The sequence below is a fragment of the Ylistrum balloti genome, unplaced genomic scaffold (genome assembly GCF_031769215.1).
Source record: "Ylistrum balloti isolate Yb309-2 unplaced genomic scaffold, AGI_CSIRO_Ybal_v1 Utg370196, whole genome shotgun sequence".
Classification (NCBI taxonomy): domain Eukaryota; kingdom Metazoa; phylum Mollusca; class Bivalvia; order Pectinida; family Pectinidae; genus Ylistrum; species Ylistrum balloti.
The window spans coordinates 809,790-830,429 of NW_026782173.1; the positions used below are offsets into that span (position 1 = coordinate 809,790).

General features: G+C 36.2%; 4 protein-coding genes across 4 annotated transcripts; all 4 read right to left on the bottom strand.

The window, feature by feature from the left end:
* Positions 1–2,152: 2,152 nt before the first annotated feature.
* LOC132551382 (inositol oxygenase-like) lies at positions 2,153–3,013 on the bottom strand. Its single transcript, XM_060215524.1, has one exon. The coding sequence runs from the start codon at positions 3,011–3,013 to the stop codon at positions 2,153–2,155; it is 861 nt and encodes a 286-aa protein (XP_060071507.1).
* A 4,717-nt stretch (positions 3,014–7,730) lies between these two features.
* Positions 7,731–10,481, bottom strand: LOC132551351 (manganese-dependent ADP-ribose/CDP-alcohol diphosphatase-like). Its single transcript, XM_060215490.1, has 3 exons — positions 10,308–10,481; positions 8,801–9,510; positions 7,731–8,582 (listed from the first exon to the last, which is right to left on the bottom strand). The coding sequence occupies exons 2-3, from the start codon at positions 9,492–9,494 to the stop codon at positions 8,278–8,280; spliced, it is 999 nt and encodes a 332-aa protein (XP_060071473.1). The 5' UTR covers positions 9,495–9,510; positions 10,308–10,481; the 3' UTR covers positions 7,731–8,277.
* A 1,800-nt stretch (positions 10,482–12,281) lies between these two features.
* Positions 12,282–13,601, bottom strand: LOC132551383 (manganese-dependent ADP-ribose/CDP-alcohol diphosphatase-like). The gene is made up of 2 exons (XM_060215525.1): positions 12,914–13,601; positions 12,282–12,583 (listed from the first exon to the last, which is right to left on the bottom strand). Exons 1-2 carry the CDS (start codon positions 13,599–13,601, stop codon positions 12,282–12,284), a joined length of 990 nt encoding a protein of 329 aa, XP_060071508.1.
* A 2,407-nt stretch (positions 13,602–16,008) lies between these two features.
* On the bottom strand, positions 16,009–19,979 carry LOC132551370 (manganese-dependent ADP-ribose/CDP-alcohol diphosphatase-like). Its single transcript, XM_060215508.1, has 3 exons — positions 19,868–19,979; positions 17,003–17,720; positions 16,009–16,423 (listed from the first exon to the last, which is right to left on the bottom strand). The coding sequence occupies exons 1-3, from the start codon at positions 19,976–19,978 to the stop codon at positions 16,122–16,124; spliced, it is 1,131 nt and encodes a 376-aa protein (XP_060071491.1). The 5' UTR covers position 19,979; the 3' UTR covers positions 16,009–16,121.
* Positions 19,980–20,640: the final 661 nt, after the last annotated feature.

Genomic DNA, 20,640 nt, shown 5'->3' on the forward strand with positions numbered 1-20,640 from the left:
TGTGTCTCTTTTAACAAGATCTTTCCGATGATACCAAAATTTCAGACCATGTGATTTTGACCGTGACCTTTGACCTACATTCGAAAGTAAAAAAAAAAAAAAACATTACCACAATGAATACATAAGTGTTTCACAAAGTATGGATGTAATTAACACATGTCTACAACGTACAGCTTTAACGTCCCTCTTCCAAATTTTGTTGGAACCGGGGGAATACATCTTGTTTTCAGTGTTATTTAGAACTTTATATAATTTATACAATTATTTTCAAAGAACGACAATATTAAAAACTTAGTCTACACAACCACCATTTGTTTTTTTTCTTGAAGATCCAAGGAATAACATGAACAGAACAAATCGCTTCATTTTCAATTCTATGTAAGAAGTTTTGAAGTTTAATGTGTGTTTTTTCATACTTTATTCCATGAACGAATAACTAGATTTACAGGGATCATTCATTAAATTATACCAGTAGTGCCATGTATCACAATCATGAATTCATTTCGTTGCTTTTTTTCTACTGCCATTCCAAATGTATCCCCAGTGGCTGGAAAACACTCGCAATTGCACAATTCATGATTCAAATGCTGCATGGTAGTTTCCCTTTGGTGGGACAAAACAATTCTTGACGCATTTTCTTCGGCGAACGAAAAAGGAAATGAGTCACAAAGACTTTGGTCTAGTGGATACTTTGTTCTCATGTTTAATAAATACCATACAATGTTACTTGTGTGGAATCGAATTACATGAGATAAAGTCCCTTTGTCTCTGTAAAACTTGGCATTGGTGATTCTCACTTCTGTGGTGTCTGAACTAACTGAACACAAGTGTTCTAAAAATGACGTCAATATTAACATTCTTCGCCATCTTTGTATGTGTGACAATCACCTGCCTTGCTTTAATTTGCGCATAAGTAACTCTTATCAACAATACCGTACTGTTTCGAAGCTTTTTAACACCATTCGAACGCTTGATCTGTTATTCACGCTCAGCAAAAAAATGGACGCAAGGCTTTTAAATTTGAATCTCTCGGTAAGAACGTTGTGTGTCTTGCCAAATAAAACGCCAACCACACTAGCTATTCCGGAAACCGTGTATAAACTACCCTTCCCAACCAATGTTCTCAAATCACACAACAGTATCCCCCCCCCCCCCCCCCCCCCCCCCCCCCCCCCCCCCCCCCCCCCCCCGCACCTTTTTTTTTTATACAGAAACCAACTGTTCTGTCTAGTTGCATTTCCTCTTGTATATGAGTTTTATACTAAACCATCCGGGAACAGTTTTCATGGAGCGAACAGAAGTACTGTGTTCTTCACAACTGTACATGTATCTATTTTGGATGTAGATGTAAACCATAATCCGTTTAACTATAGGTATTTCAGCATTCAAAATTATGTTATTTAACAAGTCAATATGTTATTTACAATTGCGTCACCAACCTGCTCATTTCGTATGGGACTGTGTTAAAATTTGGCACGTGCATATCTATTTAAAACATTTGCGGTGTGCAATGGCGTTATACAGTTTCATTAATTCTTGGTACGGAAACTGTGTAGTGACAGAACTAATTGAGTTACCCTCGTATTTTATGTAAGTTCATCAAATTATTGGAATCCGATTAAAATACATCTCTTCAATACGCCCAAACTTAATACGTAAAGTCTCGTAGTGAATTGGAATTAGTTTTAATAAGATTGAAATTATTTATAATTCATTCAATGAGCAAATAAGTCGATCTATCTGAAACCAAGTGTAACTACAGGAAATATATGGACTATCAATTTGATGAAAATAAAGTGTATATTAACTACAAACACCCGTTCAGGAATACAAATATTTATCATATATCTACATACATATACAAAAGTACATATACCAACAACAAGCATGTATATATCTACAGCGACAAACAATTCTATGATATAATAAACATACTAAAATGTTCAATTCTAATTTATGTAAGAACACAAACTGGTTACACATAGTCTGGGATATTGATACTGTAATTTAAGGACAGGCAGACAGCCTATTTGCTAACGTTATGAAATTATAATTTCCGTATGTGACAATACCTCTCTATTCTAAACAGCCCATCCATGTCTACAGTAAACTATTTAAAGCACCTTAGTATCGTCTGATTCAGGTATACTGTCTACCACTTCACCTTGCCGGGGATGTATTTCTCCACGAGTGCACTGTAATAGGCCTGGAGTTCATCCACATCCGGCGTCACAGCGCTCTTAGTGTACAAGTCAAACTTGTTAAATTCATTGATCCAATCCTTCATCTCTTCGTCCTTGTTGTTACTCAAGTATCCGTAAGCCCCACTCGAGTGCCAGGGGTAGAATGAGTGGTACCGGATCATGTACAAACCCTCTTCCGGTATCTTGCATGTGTTGAGGTCAGAGGTTAAGACGCGGTACAAATATTCATCATGGCCCCATGACAAAAGAACTTTATCCAATCCGCAGTTTTCCTCATACATTCCCAGTTTTGTATTGTATTTTTCATTTTTCATGTCCGGATTATCTTTGAAACTCTCCCGCCCGAAAACGATTCGATCGTCTGGGAGACAGCCTACAGGAAAAGTGTCCCCTACCGTGGACCATTGTGGCTCCCCCCAGTGGGCCATAACTTTGCCTGCGTCGTGGATCAGACCTACCACATGGAACCAGTCTTTGTCCGGGTGCGCCCTACGAATACCCTCGGCAGTTTGATAGCCGTGCAAGGAATTCGGCATATCAACATCAGGATCACTTTCATCCAAAAACGAGTCAAGGGAATTCAACGCTTCCATCATGGTCATTTCGGCGTGATTGAATTTGCAATATTGGTCGATCTTTCCCTGGACATATTCCACTGTCTGAAAAGTATGCATGCTTTTGTATGTGTCAATGACCCGAGCGGGACACGTATGGATGTTAAAATTTCGATATTCTGTTTTGTCCTTGTACTCTGGTCGGTATTCCGAGGGATCGCTTAAAACTATCCGTTTCTGCACTGTCGAAGCCATTTGAGTCTCGATGTTCCAGTTTTAGAAAAAAACAGTAGCTGTGTATGTTCCTTGTGCAAGTCCGCGGTTAGTGTGCCAGGCACGACAGTCGTTTCAATTTTAAATGTCTCTTGTCCTAGATAAACCCCAGGTCGACCTCGAGGCGGCTGTCCCCACCGATAAACAACCCATGCAATCTCGTCCCGAATTTGTCAATACAAAACGTTCGACTTTTCACCTATAATGGTGTTCTATATACATTTCCTGATGAACTTGATTTTTTTTCAAGAATTGACTTATAAAATACGTAAAAGCAGTTTAGTCTCTATTTGATATATTGTACTTAAGAATCAATCAGGAGAAATACTGCTGCCATTCATAGTTCGTTGTTTATTGCCCCGTGAACAAACAGGATCATTCTGACGCAGTATCCTTGTAATAGCTGGGGGCTATCTCAGTGAGCAACACAGAGGAGGCCCGTCGCATGTCATCAAGAGTAATAAGGGTCCATTTCTCAAAGGTTATGTTTTCCGTTAACTTAAGGTATCCATTTTTCCCGATCTCATAAATATCTGTTTAGCATTAAGAATTATGGGGAGAGATTCCAAATTTCTATATAGCACATGTGTTTTGTTGCATTCCTACCCTGAAGGCTGAAGAACAGGGCCCAGAAAAGGGAATTACGTTTAACAGAAATTAATGTTTTGGCAAACTGGTCTTTAACGGGAGAGAAACAGAGATGGGTCGCAAGAGATTAGGTTATAAAAAACTACTTTAGCATTAACTAACATGCGTTTAGGTGCATCAAGTGTGGCTCCAGAAATGTTTCCGGAGAAAATGGAGAAACATGAGTATCTCGTTAGTCTAAAACTGTCAATTTTTCAGCTTTCTCAAACAGGAAATGTGGAAAGCAAAATGATGGCACAACAGAAATTTTAAAATCATATCGCATGAATATGGAACAAGATCAGCTCGTAAAGAGTGAGGTAAAAGTCATTTCATATAGATGTCTTAATATTTAGTTTCTTGAGAGAATGTGGATTAAAAAAAACGCTCACACGACTATTTTTTAATTGTAAACTAAAACATTATGACCAAAAATGTTGAATGTCAGGTCTGGTATTTTGACGTTGTAAATGTGACAACACTTTTTACTTTAGTCATTATTTCGTCCACTAAGGGAACACCCGTGCACTTGCATTTTTTTCAACAGTGTTTACAACAATGAAAATTGTGTGGCCTCATATTCAGACGAGGTCAATCTTGTCAAAATTTAGTTCAGAATGAACGAAAATGTATATCTTTACAAAATTTCAATATATATACGCACACACGTCAATTATCGATATTGAATTATCCTCCTTTTCAATATGGCATCACAACATTTTTTTTTCACTCGGAGTGTGAACAAATAAGAAGAGTTCTACTCGTTGTCCTCGTGGCTCTTATCACAACAACCTGAGGTCAAACAGCCACGGTATCTGGAGTTCGTGCTCGACTGCCTTTAGAAAAGACTGGTGTCAAAAACAAGGCCGACATGAGTGTGAAACTTGGGTTACACAAACAGGTGTAGTGTTTATCATCTAGGTGTACCCACAAATCAAATAAGGCACACGATATTTTATACATTGAGTTGCTATTGCTGAACGGTAGAGCATCGGACTAATCTAATGTATATTTTAATCCCTAGCTGGGCGGACTATGTTGTCTTGTTTAAGACATCATAAATCAATTTCTATTGATACCAAGCGACGAGCCTCCCGAATGGTGTTCAGTGAGGTAGCCAATGTGACAGCGCCTCCAAAGGACACTGACTGTACGATATATCTATCAAAACATCCAGTTCCCAGTCCGGTTGACCGAAAGACATGTGATAAACCTTCTCCTGCATAGATGGATAATGAAGTCCTTGGCCAAATATTTTGTTGGTCGACGAATGACAGATGTTGCAATAAGTACCGTTCCAGAAATTAAAAAGAGCAAGGTCGACGGCAGTGAATAATAATCTATATATAATACAAGACTTTCATTTACTATGTAAGAAAAAAAGATCACAATATCGCTAACCCATATTGCTGCGGAACGTTAAGGATACTTACAGGATGGTCGGGTGGCGCAGTAGGGTTTACTACTCCCGTACAGACGTGAAAAATGCATGTAAGCTATCTACCTGATCACTTCGGCATTCCCCGGGCACTCCGGTTTCCCATAGTATGGCCCCCTGCGCTTTTCCGAGGCAACCAGAGTGATAAATGAAAACGTAAGATATTGTTTCCTACTTGTAAATAAAGTCTGTTCATTTACTGTAATTTCACAGAAATCTTTTAGTAATTAATGATTTTTCCGCCAATTTATAAAGACAGAATTCTGGCCTATTTCCTTACACAGATTTCATCCACGTATATTATGTGTGTTCAGCTTCAGTAATTCGGAGCGAGGTGGATATCTTTGAACGGATTTTATCTTTTCTTCATTGAGTTTTCTTTATTAATTCTATATAGGAGTTATTCTTTAGCTTTTGGTTTATGTAACGGAAGGTTCATATCGTATTGTCAGGTGAATGACTTAATCACTGAGCATAGGAAAGAAGCTGACTTTGAAAAAGATCCAAGATGGCCGCCACTGGGTTCTAGTCTCTTTAATAGGTCAATGCAGATTGTCAGAGAAATCACAATGGCCAAATCCTATATACACAAAGGTAGAAAATATAATGAGGAGATGGTAATATTAAAGGAAAGACTACACTACATTATGCTGGAGTTAATTCTGGTATAATTTGTTTAATACTTGATCATATATGAACACTCCTAGTACACTAAAGTTCTACAAAGAACAGTGCTAAATAGTGCCCAATGTTGACTTTATTGGTTCCATTGATTACAATGTCCAGATCACTTACAGACATTATAGGATCCTGGTGGGGAAATAATAACATCATGTCAAAATGTCCAAGGACCTTGCAGACAGTATGTCCACAGTACTTATCCAAAACGATCAGTAATCCATTCCATACGATGTAGTGTCGAGGTATCAAATTCACCGACGTGGAAAAAGTCGATGCCATTCTTTGACACCCTTCTAGAATGATGACAATATTAGCATTGGTCTATAGGCAGTTGGCCTTGTATGAACTTTGCTCAACAGATGTGAAATTATTGTTACAGACGAAGAAGACATGAAGCAAAATCAAAATGCAATGAAAGCATGTGAATACCCTAAATTGTGCAATTCAGAAAGTTAACAAGGAATTAAGGGAGAGCAAAGAAAAGGACAAGAGATAAATCACCGAGGAAAAGAGCAAAAAAAAAAAACCGAGGTCGTGATATTATAACAGCCACGAAACCTCACATGACTCTTTGTAACAGTTCACCCTAAGGATTAAACACCCAATGAGAACAGTGTTAAACGAAGCATATCAACAGTGTTATCATTTTGTCTTCACACTATTTCCAATCAGAATCTTCATCATGAACGGCGATCCAAAAGATACACACAGACACAATACGAGTAGATTGCTTTATTACGAAATTAACACGTACGAAATCATCGACGTGTTCGTGTTACCTGTGTCAGTAAAAACAAGAATTCCTTTATGTATATATAGAATGTTTCGAGGGATTCGTTACATCCAATTGACGGTGTAGTTATATTGGGTGGCGATAGGTAGCGGATGGTGGTCCTTAGCGTCTCGTACACTACATGCGTTAGACTCAAATTCTGATTAATTTTATTCCTTGCGTTTCATATACAACATAGTGAAATAATGTAACAGTGCAATAGTGCTTTACAATAAGTACATCAGTTATACATATACAATACATTTTCTTAATTGTTGTGTAGATCTGAATTAAATCTGTGCTAGCACGCGTCACACTCACACTTAATTGATCGTCAGATTAGATCCGATATTCTGTTGAAAATTGTATGTTCCTTCTCATCAGTTTTGTATATTGGGTTGTCAAAATGATATGAAGACGCAAACAACATCTTACATAAATTCAATAGGCATGAAGATTAAACCAGAATAAGGTTTTTGAGCTTCAGAATCGGAAAAGAGACAGAGAGCACAATATTCCATTATATAATGCTAATGACACACAAGTTACATCTACATTCCGCCTCATTGCAAAACTCCATGACCTATTGATGAGAAAGTCATCTAATCCGCAATATGCCGCAGTCTTCTCGTATGCAAATAGGCCTTACTTAAATAATCGCGTATCGAGTGTCTGACTGTAAATCAGTGAGTTTTAGAACATGTTCGCAACCACACATTTAAATCCCCAACGCTCTTCATGTATTTCATTTCATTAAAACAAACCCAAAATCAAACAAGCGAACAAAAAACAATTTCCGTTAAAGCGGTTTGTAAAATTCAGCCTTTAAGCTTGAAATGTTCAGTACCGTTTTGAAGTGGTTTACTTGGGCTCGCGTTTAAGGAATAATTCGGGCCACTTGGTTAAAGCGTTTGTGTTTTATTCACTTTCCTATCTCATCACCCGAAAAGATCGAGATATTCCAACGCAAGACATTTTTGCGTCAGAAAACCTAACGTCTGATGCATAAAAGAAACATTCATTGCGATAGGTTACGGAATGCAGTTTGTTTACCCGTCATTTGTAGACATATACAATTATAAATATACATGCAAGGTCTCGAGTCCTGTAAACATAGCATTTCGAAGGGACTCGTAGAGTTCCTGAAAAAAAAACCGAATAAATTTTACATTGTGAGACCACTATTCTAAAACAAACTTAAAAAGGACCCGTGAAAATAAATGGTAAATTGATCTCTGTATATATATGTATATAATAAAAGGCTAACAAGAATCACAAATTATTGCTGATTAATGGTTGTTATTACGCTGTAATACATTTGTAAGAATCAGAATTGGACCACTGAAAAAAAACACCACGTAGTTTGAAAATATAACGCGTTTGGAATCTTCACGAGAAATAAAAAATTAATTAACAGTAATAACACATTTTTTTCAGAGTTGATATGAATATATTTCTTCTTTTGTCTAATTGACTTCCGTACATTTGTGTTCTATCAATTTTAAAAAGGATCTTTATCCCCAGTGGTGAGTCGATTCCGTGTCAACAAAGTTCAATATCAAATTATCTTTCAAATCATTTATATAAAATATTTATACCAATACAACATGTAACATAGAATGGCAGTGTATCTAAGGCACTAGAGGAAAATGTTTCAAAATATGTAACATATAAAATAGTGTATTTGATTTATAAGTGAAAAAAGGAGAAATGAAAAAAATGATAAAATTATTCTTGAAGAGGAAAGCGTAATGTAGTTTTGTAGGAGTTGTAACTTCCTCTACCCTTGATAACAAGTTGGTCGTTGTAAAGGTATGCTGTAGCGTAGGAATCGGTTTCAAGACTCTCTACAGTTCCGGGAAATGTTATGTGCAATATACCGGAAAAATCTACACTACTTCCACCCTCGTGGTCATGACCAGCTAAGTAACAAACGACACAGTCACTGAAATCGGTTAAGACCTCCATAGCATCTGTGCAGTTTAACAATAAATCCATATTGTTTGCGCTATGCTCAAATATAGGACAGTGACCTAAAATTGAAAACAAACAAATAAATAAGTTACATATGATGCAAGGAACGATAATTGTAAAAACAACTGCCGGGTTTATGCTTCACTTTGAGTATACGTTTGCAACTACCCATGGAAACTCGTCTGATTGAAGCCTAATATTATGCAGTACATTTTCAATATTTACGTTGCCTCGCCGATAAATTTGAATTTTGTTGATTATGTAATACTGAACTTACCCATGATTATAACATTTACTCTCTTATTTGTAGCGTCCCTAAGGTGTTCCTTCAACCAGTCCATTTGTGTTCCTGATATTGCACCATTTAACTTAAGGAAACGACGACACATTCCACGAAGTCCGTCAGGATCGTTCAAATTCTCCTTTGGATTATTGCCCTTTATTATTGTCTCGGCCTCTTTATAAGCAGGCGAGTCTTCTGACAATCCCAACATGCTTATTTCATAACAGTTAAGCACGACAACTTTCAACTTCCGATGTATGCTGAATGAGTAGTAAGATTTCCCCTTTGGACATGTGCATTGCGGCATGTTACCACTAAATAGAGGGGTGCTCATGAGTTCTTCCTGTGTGAAATTATAGAGCTCATGGTTTCCCCATGTGTGATATATCGGACCCGGAAACGCTTTCAGTACTTCAAGAACCGTTCTTAAGGCACTTTCCGAAGCCTTCTCCTCTTTGTTGAATCCGTCGATGACATCACCAAGTTGAAGGACACAATTTGCTTCTTCCGCTGTCCAGTCTGATACGGCTCGTTGTAACAAGGTCAAGGCCTTTCGATAAAATCTTAATCGTGTTTTCCGGAAATTGTATCTATCTTCTATATCAGCATATTGTACATCCGCGATGATGCCCATCTTACACACCACTTCCTTTTCCTTTGTCAGTTCAGTGTTTCCGTTGCAATCCATACTGGTATTTTTGCACCTGTAAAAAGCACCAGTAAATAATAACGGTCAAATTACATAATCATCATTATTTTGATAATGTGAAACAGCATAATGATGATTCGTCAACATATATTTAAAAATCCATCTATCGAAATCAAATTTGAATAAGAAATTCAAATAATACCTGAACATTTCAGTATCGGTATAAAGCTGACAACTGATACCAATTCCCAGTCTCATAATATACATGCTGTACAATGAGCAAGGGGTCGGGAATCGGTTCAAAGCCCTGTAAAGTTGACTGATCATAAGATAGTGATTTTCCGCGGATAATTTGGACCACTCAGACTAACTGAAATGGTACACTGAACGTGTGATTTACATACTATTTAGGCCTCAGTTTTTATGTCTATGTATATATTATGATGTAAGATTGGTGTTACTACAGACTTGAATGGTTCCGTAAAATTATTCGATATACATTGTCTATAAGTAAAACCCATTTCACAGCTTGTCCAAATACGACCGAATTTTTCAACCTTATACCTTCATTATATTATTATCATTAATTGGACTAATGCAAGTCTATTGATATGTTACACGTACAGTGTGTGTATACATACACACGCTAGTGTTATTGTGTGTGAACTACTCGCTATACATATATAATGTATCTCGATTGACATTTCATGTATAAACATAAACATAATTCAGTTAACGTTTAGTAAAACTATCTAAAGTCTTTTGCATGTCACATATACCAATCATGCTTAAACAGCTACTCTCGTACTTGTAAATCATATACATTTGTGGAGTAGTGTTCTATTAACCTACCTGACTGACCTCCGTCACCCTCTTTCCTTGCGTGGCTTTTGCTATCATTGAGGACCTGTTGACGTTGTTGACTAGTATCTGTTCAGACAATGACGTCAGCGGTGCAGTTCATACTAAAACAAGTCACTAGCTTGACAACATAACAACTTCCAACTTCTCTCAAGTGTCACAGAAACACTAGGTCGGGGTGGAAACTACGGAAGGGAGATAACTCTAATATAAAACACACACGGAAACACTGTAATCTGATCTGGGTAAATAATGAATAAGGCATGAGCTACACGTAAATACAAGGACAGACATGTTGTATGTTACTAATATGCGTTAAAGCTAATTAACTGTATTGTCCATAAAACAATTTGCTTACTGAATTATTTACTTAAAAGTTATCATGGAATTATAAAGAAGTTTGTTGTATAGTCTGTTATATACAATGTACAATGTACACTGAAGCACAACGAAGCTTATTGCGGCGTATAATTCAAGCCTCGAGATAATTAGCACCAGTGCACATGTCTCCTTAGCAACTCATTGTCAGCGAACTTTCCATGCACGAGTGACCTCTCTTGCATTACTAGGTTAATTTACAAATGTCGCCGTCACCCGAATATGAATGAAGAAATAAGTGAAATGGGACTTATTATGAAAAAAATTAATGTGTTTAAAAAGGAACGTTGTTATACTTTCCCAAAGAATGTCACTTAACAATATTGTTCCTCTTCTTAAACATGAAAATAATGTTAATGGAATCATCTGTTTCATGCATGATTTGGTTCATAACTTACTCTGTTACATGTGACTGTCTCGTGTGACAATCTATTACTACAAGAAAGAGGACGAGATGAAAAAATCTTTGTGAATTGTGAAATTATCATCTTCCGGCCTTTAATCAAACGCCAATAACAAAATTAAGCTTATCGTATGTCTTCGTCATACAACAACACTGTACGTCATGTAATATAACAAGATCCAACAGTTATTAGATACAAAACATTACAAAGAAAATGTACCCGTGGTATATCAATTAGCGATTAGAAATTAGCTTGATTGGCAACGAGGAAAAATAAAGCAAAATTCAAAATCAACTGTAGTGGTATGATCATAACAAAGCCGCTGGGTTCGATGTTTCACTTTTATTAAGAGAGAAACATTCCAGAAAAATACAGAGACAGACTTACTGACAAAAGAATCCAACCGTTCACACGGAGAGAGAACAATAATAGAAAGACAGACACTTTCAACCAATCTTACAACTTCATCAAAGTCCGTCAAGTGTCACATGTCGAGTCTGTAGCTGACCACAACTTACATACAACACACATACATACGTACAAAGCTAAAAACAAAGAAACGTACTCGACAACCAATTCAGTATATTGTACTAAACGACAAATTAATTTATTTTAAATCCAACATAATTTGACAATTATATTATAACTTAATATTTTTGACCTTGTTACATAACTACAAAAATAGCTATTAACTGGCCTGAGTTTAATAATTAAGTATATGTAGTTACTTTAAGTTGGAAAGTCAAGGTAAAGGATAAACAAAAATGACTCCCCCCTCCTCCCCTCAAATGGTTAGTTAGAGCGACTACGAGACAAATGTTTGAAAATGTATAAAAGCCCACTATGTACACGTACCTGTATCAAGACTATAAGGAAAATTATATCACGTGAGATGAAGCTGCATTAATGCCGATCAATACACAAGTTAACGTTTTGAAAAAAAGGTAATTAATATGGGACAGTCCTCGAGTTACCGTTGTATCTCGACATCATATTAACCTTGTCGTTAACTTAGGAACTTTCCAGTTAGTAACGTGTTAAATGACGTAAGGTCATTCCGTTTGATTATGATGTCACAATTCAAATCATGCCAACTTTTCTCATTATTGGTCGACCAGTATATTACACTTGAAACATTAAATGAATTTTCCGCACTTGAAAACGTCTTTTTCTTAAGTTATATCTAGCTGATTGGAAACTTGAGTTTTGCTTCGTGGGATGAGTAACTTCCCATGCCCTTTATGACTAATCGGTCACTGTAGAGGTAGGCTGTTGCATTAGCATCCATATCTTCACTTTCTATAACTCCGGCAAATGTTACGTGTAGTATACCGGAACTGTCCACGTAACTTCCGCCCTCGTGGTAATGACCGGCGAAGTAGCAGAGTACACACGCGCTGTATGTAGCTATTGCTGCCATGATTTCTGCGTAGTTTAAGCATAGAAACATGTTGTTTGTACTCTTCTCACAAATCGGAACATGACCTTAAATAGGAAAAATACAAGATTCATTAATTAGTTTCTGTACCTGGATCTGCCAGCGACAAACACATATTACGGATCAACAGTATTTGTCATTAGTTCAATGTAATGCGATCTGTTTAGAATTTAAAATGAATTCGTCTCTCACTTGCTACATTGTCACGTTTAACTGAATTCGTTACAAAAAGTACGCAGTGACACGAGTTATATGATTTTAATATGACCGTAAAACAAGGCAGAAAAAACGACGAAATTTCTACGTCATCAAATTGGATGTACAAACCGATTAATATTCATTAATATACACGCTCATATATTTATAAGAAAGCTTACCCATTATGATGACGTTTTCCTGATCTTCTTCAGCCTTTTGTAAAATTTCTTTCAACCATTTCAGTTGGGAATTTGACACCATTCCATTAAATTTGACAAACCGACGATTTGATCCCTGCAATCCATCTGGATTGTTCAAACTCTCATTTGGATTATTTTTTGAGATCAGTTCATAGGCCTCTTTGTATTCTGCGGAGTCTTTTGGTAGACCCAACATACTTATTTCATAACAATTCAGTACCACAACTTTCAGCTTCCTGTGAATGTTGAACGAATAATACGTCTTTCCATCTGGGCATGCGCACTGTGGCATGTTACCACTGAACAAAAGGGATCTTTTAAGCTCCTCCTGTGTGAAGTTGTACAATTCATGGTTTCCCCACGTGTGGTAAATTGGACCCGGAAATAGATTTAAAATATCAATAACTGATGCAAGTGCACTTCCGGAAGCGTTGTGTACTGTGTTCAATCCATCTATGATGTCACCGAGTTGAAGAACACAATCCACTCCCTTGATTGTCCAGTTGGTAACCGCTCGTTCGAGTTTACCAAGAGATTTCCTGTAATTTCTTAGTCGTGTTTTATGGAAGTTGTACCTTTCTTCTAAGTCGCCATACTGGACATCAGCGATGATACCGAAACTGCATTCTGCACCTAAACAAACTGATTCTGGACAATTCAGAGTCATGATTTCTGGAAAATAAATATGTTATCTTTACATGATATATTTAGACAAATTATTTATGTATAACGGTAATAATACAAACGATTGTTATGTTACAATGAACATGGTTACTTTCAGACATGCTGATCGCTGATGCACTACCACGTGTATTTCTTAAAGTAGACTTAAATCGCCATGCATCATTAAGTATAGAAATAAAATTTTCAATGGTTCAAAGTGATAACAATAATCTTGTTATATACACTCATAGTTCATCAAATCTAGTAAACCAGTCTTTCGAGAATCTTACATATTGTATATGATTCGGTAAAGATGTACAATCTGGACATGCCAGTAAAGGTATGACTGTGTTTATGGGTCACTCTTTATTATATACCGGATGTATCAACAAATTCAACTGCCACGTCACCGAAAATGATTTCACAACAACGTGTAAAATAAAGGGAGGCAACTCCCGTGAGTTTTTGTGGCCAACATAGGCAATGCCCACCCTCTAAATGAAACTTCGCTTTTCTTGCATACCAAAGACGATTAATAGCTCTCAAAACGAATCTAGTACTTTAAATTAATATTTATATAGGGTGACGTGACATGTAATTTTAATTTGTTTTATAGAATGTCGTGTTATGACCTTAAAATCAACGGAACCACAAGTATCACTATTATGTCCGTCTACACAGAGTAACCAGACGTGGGAAACATCGGACAAATTTGAGACAGCGAGATTTGTACTCAAAGTATCATGCCAATATTGATGGACGGATATTATATAATTACAGAAATACTTCTCCATCCTCTAAGAAGAAAGAAGGATACAAACTACACTTGTTAAGATTATACTACACTTAGATACATAGGCATTACACTAACCGTATTATATTTTCATTTCCGTTTGTATTTCATACCTACATTAAATATTATTTCACAAACAAAATGGTACAGTCCATTCCGAACATAATAACAGATAATTACAATCGTTATATTATAAAAAAAAATCAACATGACAAGCCATATTGCATCAACATTAAAACAATTTTATTTTCCTTGAATACTTTCAGAATTTAACATTTCATGTCGTTTCCTTTAGATAAAAATATTTCTTATAAATCATTTGAAAGACATTTACATATTAATACTGTATTAGAAATATACAATTGGAGAAATGTATCACATGACATACACAACACAGATAAAACTTTAACCAAACAATTTTATGTATCCCGCACTCCATTATTTTACTCCAGTTACTAAATGTCGTAAATTGATTAAAGATCAATTAGTGCATGCTCCATATCAATAAATACTTTCAACAATTAGTTAGGATAGGATCACTCTATGGATTTCGTTTTATTTCATATCATTTGTAAGAGATGTAAAAATGTGTTTTCCATTACAAAAATACAAATAACTATTAAATAAAATGATTCTCAATCACAATCAACAGTTTTATTTCAGGAAATAGATATTTCAGGTGTTAACTACCGTCATACATTTTTTGAAGGATAAACAAGAAGCTTTTTATTAATACGCATAAAATCAACCTGCATTATGTTTTAAAACTGATGAACAAAAGCAAAGAAAAGTAGAAATACTTGTTTTAGAAGGGAGATAACTCCCACAGCTAAGTCAATCATGACGAGATCAGGTTGAAATTGCATTAGACTTCCTCTTTTGTGTTATATACATGTTTTGATCAGTGTGAAGACACAATAGTAAGCATTAATAGAGGACTTAATAATGTAGACTAAACTATATAAATTGCATATAGAGGCACTTGATGTTCTGATTAGGCTAGGAAAGGACAAATGTACATCGTAATTCAAATAAAAATATTGTGAAGTGTGGTGAACTTTTATAAGAAATATATAGAAAGAAAATTAAAATTACCCCTGAAACAGAAATATTTCGGACATGTAAAGATAAAACTAAATTTGTAACATTGATAAGCTGACTGAATTAATTATCTACTTATATGAGAAGTACCTCAATGAAAAAAAAAAAAAAAAAAAAACATGGGTCATTGTCACAAATGAATTATTGAATGACCATATACGACCGAGACAACCATTATTAAAAATAAAACGGGGAAAGTCATGAAACCTAAAAAATAAAAGTAGATGTATAGTTTTATCTACACCTATGTGTATTATTAACATGGTCCCTTAAACCTACCAACTTTCATTAAAATTCCCAAAGACAAAAAACCAAAACTAAAAAATTATGTCAAATTATTAATGTAAATGGGAATCAAATCAACAACGACAAATTACATCGGAAATAAAAGAAATAATTTAATACTACACTTCCAAGGTAAGAAAATAAAAAAGGGAATATTAGTCTCATATAACTATATAAACCAAAATGACTATTAGAATTGATTGAAAATAAATATTTGATAAAATCCGTTATAATTCATCCTGAAGTTAGATATCAAAATGAAAAAAGTCATGTGTTGCGGATATGTATATGGTATGATCTAAGTTTATGTAAACCAAACATGACCTGTCTGTCTTTTTTCTATAATCATGTGATAGGGTATCTGAGTTTTGTTTCAAAGGAAGGATAACTCCCTTTCCCATGTATGGCGAAGCTGTCTTTGTAGAGGTAGGCTGTAGCATGGGCATCTGGTTCCGAACTTTCCACAGTTCCGGGAAAAGTCACGTGCAGAATTCCGGAACTGTCCACACAACTTCCGCCTTCGTGATCATGTCCGGCCAAATAACAAAGTACACATTCTCCGTGATTCGACAGTATTTTCAAAATGTCCTCATGGTCATAACATAAACATGCACTGTCTGCACTTCCCTCATGTATGGATATATGTCCTAGAAAACAAAAATATTGATATGTTTACCAGTCTTAAGAATATTTTACCTATATTTTCATATATACCATTTTATCAATCAATAATGCTATTTCATTAATTGGTTCTGATTTTTTAACAGTAAACAAACACGGAAATAAATATTTTGGCCCTTATCTAGCAGTTTACACACACAAATGTGTATCAAAAAGAATAAAGGTAATGCAAATCACGTTACCTACATATATGCATCGCTAAGCGTGAACCTCCAGATTGGCACTATGTTTAAAATAGGTTTTTGTACAGATAAACATGAAGATTTGCTAAATCAAGTGGTTTAATCGCCGTAGGCAATATAAAACACAACACTGCTTGTACCTGACATGATATTTGACATCATTCATGATCATTAAACAGAGAATTCGAAATAATGTCAACATTCTGTTGTTAAACATATACAACATGATGAAACCGATCCCTTCCAGAGCATGTCACACCGAAAGACACTTTGGTAGAGATAGGATCAAAGTGAAATAAGTTTTTCTCTGTAAACAAAATGTCCTGAATCAAGACGTGGTAAAGTAAAATTATCACAACATACCAATAATGATAACATTAGTCTCGTTCTCTCTGGCCTCTTGTAGGGTCTCGTTTAACCACTGCAGTTGTAAGGAAGACAAAGTACCATTAAATTTCACAAAACGCCGATCTGTTCCAGTAAGACCCACCGGAGAGTTAAGATCCTCGTTTGGATTTTTATCTCTGAGCATTTTTTCTGCCTGTGTATACTCTTCAGATCCCTCTGGTAGTCCAAGCATGCTTATTTCGTAACAATTCAATACCAAAACCTTTAACTTCCTGTGAACATGGAATGAGTAGTAGGACTTTCCTTCAGGACATGTGCACTGAGGCAAGTTACCGCTAAACAGAACTGAGTTCATTAGTTCTTTCTGTGTGAAGTTGTAGAGTTCATGATTTCCCCACGTGTGGTAAACCGGAACCGCAACATGTTTAAGCGCTTCGGTTACTGTTGCTAAGGCACTATCGGACGCATTCTCAGCTTTGTTGAACCCATCGATGATGTCACCAAGTTGAAGGACGCAGTCAACATTTTCAGTGCTCCAATCCGTAACGGCCCTTTTCAGTAAGGTCAAAGCCTTTCGATAAAACCGTAAACGTGTTTTGGTGAAATTGAAACGATCCTCTAGATTTGCATACTGTACATCAGCGATAATGCCAACTTTACATATGGGTTCTTGATGATTTTGCGTGGATGATTCAGATGTACAGTTTGTTAACATATCCAAGACAATGTTGATCTGGAAAAGAAGACGATTCCGTGAAAAGAACATAAACTTAATAACAAATCTCAAAAAGACATTTTGCCTATTCGTGTGCTAATTTTCGCCACAATATTTAAAATACAGTTTTCACTGCTGTAAATACACAGATATTTACTCAAGAAAGAATGCATGTACCAATCAAGATATGTTTCAGAGATAAAGATTTATTGTGCATGTTATGAAGTAATCGAACAAGTATTTTTTTAAAATTGACCTCATGGTTCTGCTGTGTTCGTAAGCGATCGTTACCATTGTTTAACATATCACATTATCTACACAGAATCATTGCAGATGTCAATTAATAAGATAGAATATAGTTTTTGTTGTCACAATACTAGACCCCAGTAATGATAATATCTGAATGTGCATTTTATGGTATGTACATTGTTGTACTCCGAGTAGTCGGACAATCTGTCATCCACATTCTGGTGTGTGGCACATTGAATGGATGGATGATGGATCATTCACTTTCTAGTGTGTGGCACATTGAATGGTTGGACGATGACTCGTCCACATTCTGGTGTGTGGCACATTGAATGGATGGACGATGACTCGTCCACATTCTGGTGTGTGACACATTGAATGGTTGGACGATGACTCGTCCACATTCTGGTGTGTGGCACATTGAATGGTTGGACGAAGACTCGTCCACATTCTGGTGTGTGGCACATTAAATGGTTGGACGATGACTCGTCCACATTCTGGTGTGTGGCACATTGAATGGTTGGACGATGACTCGTCCACATTCTAGTGTGTGTGTAACAAAATGAGTAAAAAAATGGGTTTAATGGTAATTTTGGAATGGTGTGTATCGTAGAGAGCAGCATCTTAGTTTAAAGTACATCAGGTCAAAAGTCAGTTAATCCCGTGAGTGATAGATAGTGATGCACGCCTGATAACGGGCGGGGTGTGTACCCAAGTGGTGAAGCACCGTGGCAGAATATCGCCATTATGATTGATCAGGACAGGTAGATGCTTTCTTGTATGCCTCGCGCTGGCGAACACATTTGTAAGTAAACAAGATAAGAAACAATGTATAAGGTAGATCAAAGATGGGAAGTTGATAACGGGTACTCCTAGTCGCACGTGCCTTCATAATTAGATGCTCCGGGGGCTGGGTTATTGTTGTCCAGTTGAGACTAGGCTTAAATTAAGTATTTGGGTATTATTTATACAAAGATAATTGCCAGCAGAAGTGTAGTCGAGTCTGGGATCGAGTAGCTAGAGAGAGTTGGGAGTCGGACGTGCAGACGGGCAGAGTCCCGTATGGGACCTGCTCCGCGATGGAGTGGGTCCTGGCCAAGTTGGCCCATGGACATTTGTATGGAACTCTTTGATATGGACGGGCAGGTTTTTCGTTGTTGTCTGCCTTACACAGGTGTTTAGTTTTGGTGCCACGACATGATGCTGTATGTTGATTAGGAACTATCTTTTGTAATGGATACTAACGCGAAGTACTAACTATGGAAAACCACTATACGATGAAATAAAAGTTTCGGTCAACCCAAGTAAACACTGTGTTTAGTCATTGTGTTACAGTGTGGCACCCTGAATGGCTAGATGATGACTTATCAATAATCTGGTGTATTGCATTCTGAATGACTGGACAATGTTTCGTCCACATGTTGGCGCACTCTAAATGAATATTTGGACGGTGACTCGTCCACACGGGCCATATATTGGAAGACTACCCAGTGTAAGTACGTTATGTATGATCGTAGCAAAATATTTAAATGCTCTCTGTACTAAAATGTTTAGTTCTGTTTTCAGACTTTCAAAAACAAAGTAGTGGAAAGGGTTTTTGGGAAATGTTGCCTAAACATGCAACCAGCCACACATAAAAATGTACTATACTAATATAGTTTGCATTTACTACACCTGTTGTCTCACAGGAAAAGTATGTTTATAAAATATTTAATTAATAATTGCAGAAGGACCATTTAGTTTCATATCTATTGTTATCACCACAATAATACAATTCTACCAACAAAGTTACTTTATTAATCAAATCTAAAATATCTTTTAAAAACTTGCCTAATCTACATCAGGGACGCTATCTACGCCCCTGTCTACATGTATATACATACTACATAGTCTGTCTGAAGTAGATTTAGAGAACACACCTGAAGTGGAGATTGTAGATATGCCCTCACGTTATGGTTGAGTAAGGACAATCGCTGATGTACACACAGACGTGGGAGTTCAAGTATGAGAGCAGCCCAAACCAGTTTCATTCAGAATCCTCTATGACAAGGCTCCTTACCCACTTCTGATGATACGTTTGTTTTTACTCAAGTGTTCCGGTTAAGGGGCATAACTCTAACATATTTGTTCATGCCGGTTCAGAGTGGCATTTTTGAGACGCTTCCCTAATCTCATCAAGCAATCTCTAACAAGAAAAACAGAAACAGTTTAGGTAATCCCGTTATGTAATTCAGCCATATTACTCATGAATGTTTCATGACTTATCAGATAATACGATAAAGATGTATACAATAAATGTGGACACAACTAATCTACTTTTATTTGTTCCTGTGCTTAGGTATGCTTTATGTGTCTTTTTACTTTTGTAGTTTTGCGACATTATCCTGTCTGGCTTTTTACATATATGTGTGTATCTTTTTGTTTGATTTTTATTTATTATTTGCTACCCATCTGTATTTTCATTTAATCTGTTGCATGATTTTTTTTTACTTTGGATAACCAGCAGTATTACTTCTAACATTAATTTCCTAGTCATAATTTTATTTTCATCGTTTCTCAGTAGTTTTAGCTTACACTATATTAGTGTATATCATGTCAATTTTTACACCTTGCTATATTAGCATGTATGTATGTTACACCGCCTTTGGTGTTTTACTAGTATATATATATACAGAAATACTTGAGTGATATT

Coding starts and splice junctions, on each gene's coding strand:
- LOC132551382 (XM_060215524.1), bottom strand. CDS start 3,013: ATGGCTTCGACAGTGCAGAAACGGATAGTTTTAAGCGATCCCTCGGAA.
- LOC132551351 (XM_060215490.1), bottom strand. CDS start 9,494: ATGGATTGCAACGGAAACACTGAACTGACAAAGGAAAAGGAAGTGGTG. Junction 8,583..8,800: donor AGTAAATGTTATAATCATGG/GTAAGTTCAGTA, acceptor TTTCAATTTTAG/GTCACTGTCCTATATTTGAG.
- LOC132551383 (XM_060215525.1), bottom strand. CDS start 13,601: ATGACTCTGAATTGTCCAGAATCAGTTTGTTTAGGTGCAGAATGCAGT. Junction 12,584..12,913: donor GGAAAACGTCATCATAATGG/GTAAGCTTTCTT, acceptor TTCCTATTTAAG/GTCATGTTCCGATTTGTGAG.
- LOC132551370 (XM_060215508.1), bottom strand. CDS start 19,978: ATGAAACTGGTTTGGGCTGCTCTCATACTTGAACTCCCACGTCTGTGT. Junction 17,721..19,867: donor ATCTACAATCTCCACTTCAG/GTGTGTTCTCTA, acceptor CTTCTTTTCCAG/ATCAACATTGTCTTGGATAT. Junction 16,424..17,002: donor GACTAATGTTATCATTATTG/GTATGTTGTGAT, acceptor TTTGTTTTCTAG/GACATATATCCATACATGAG.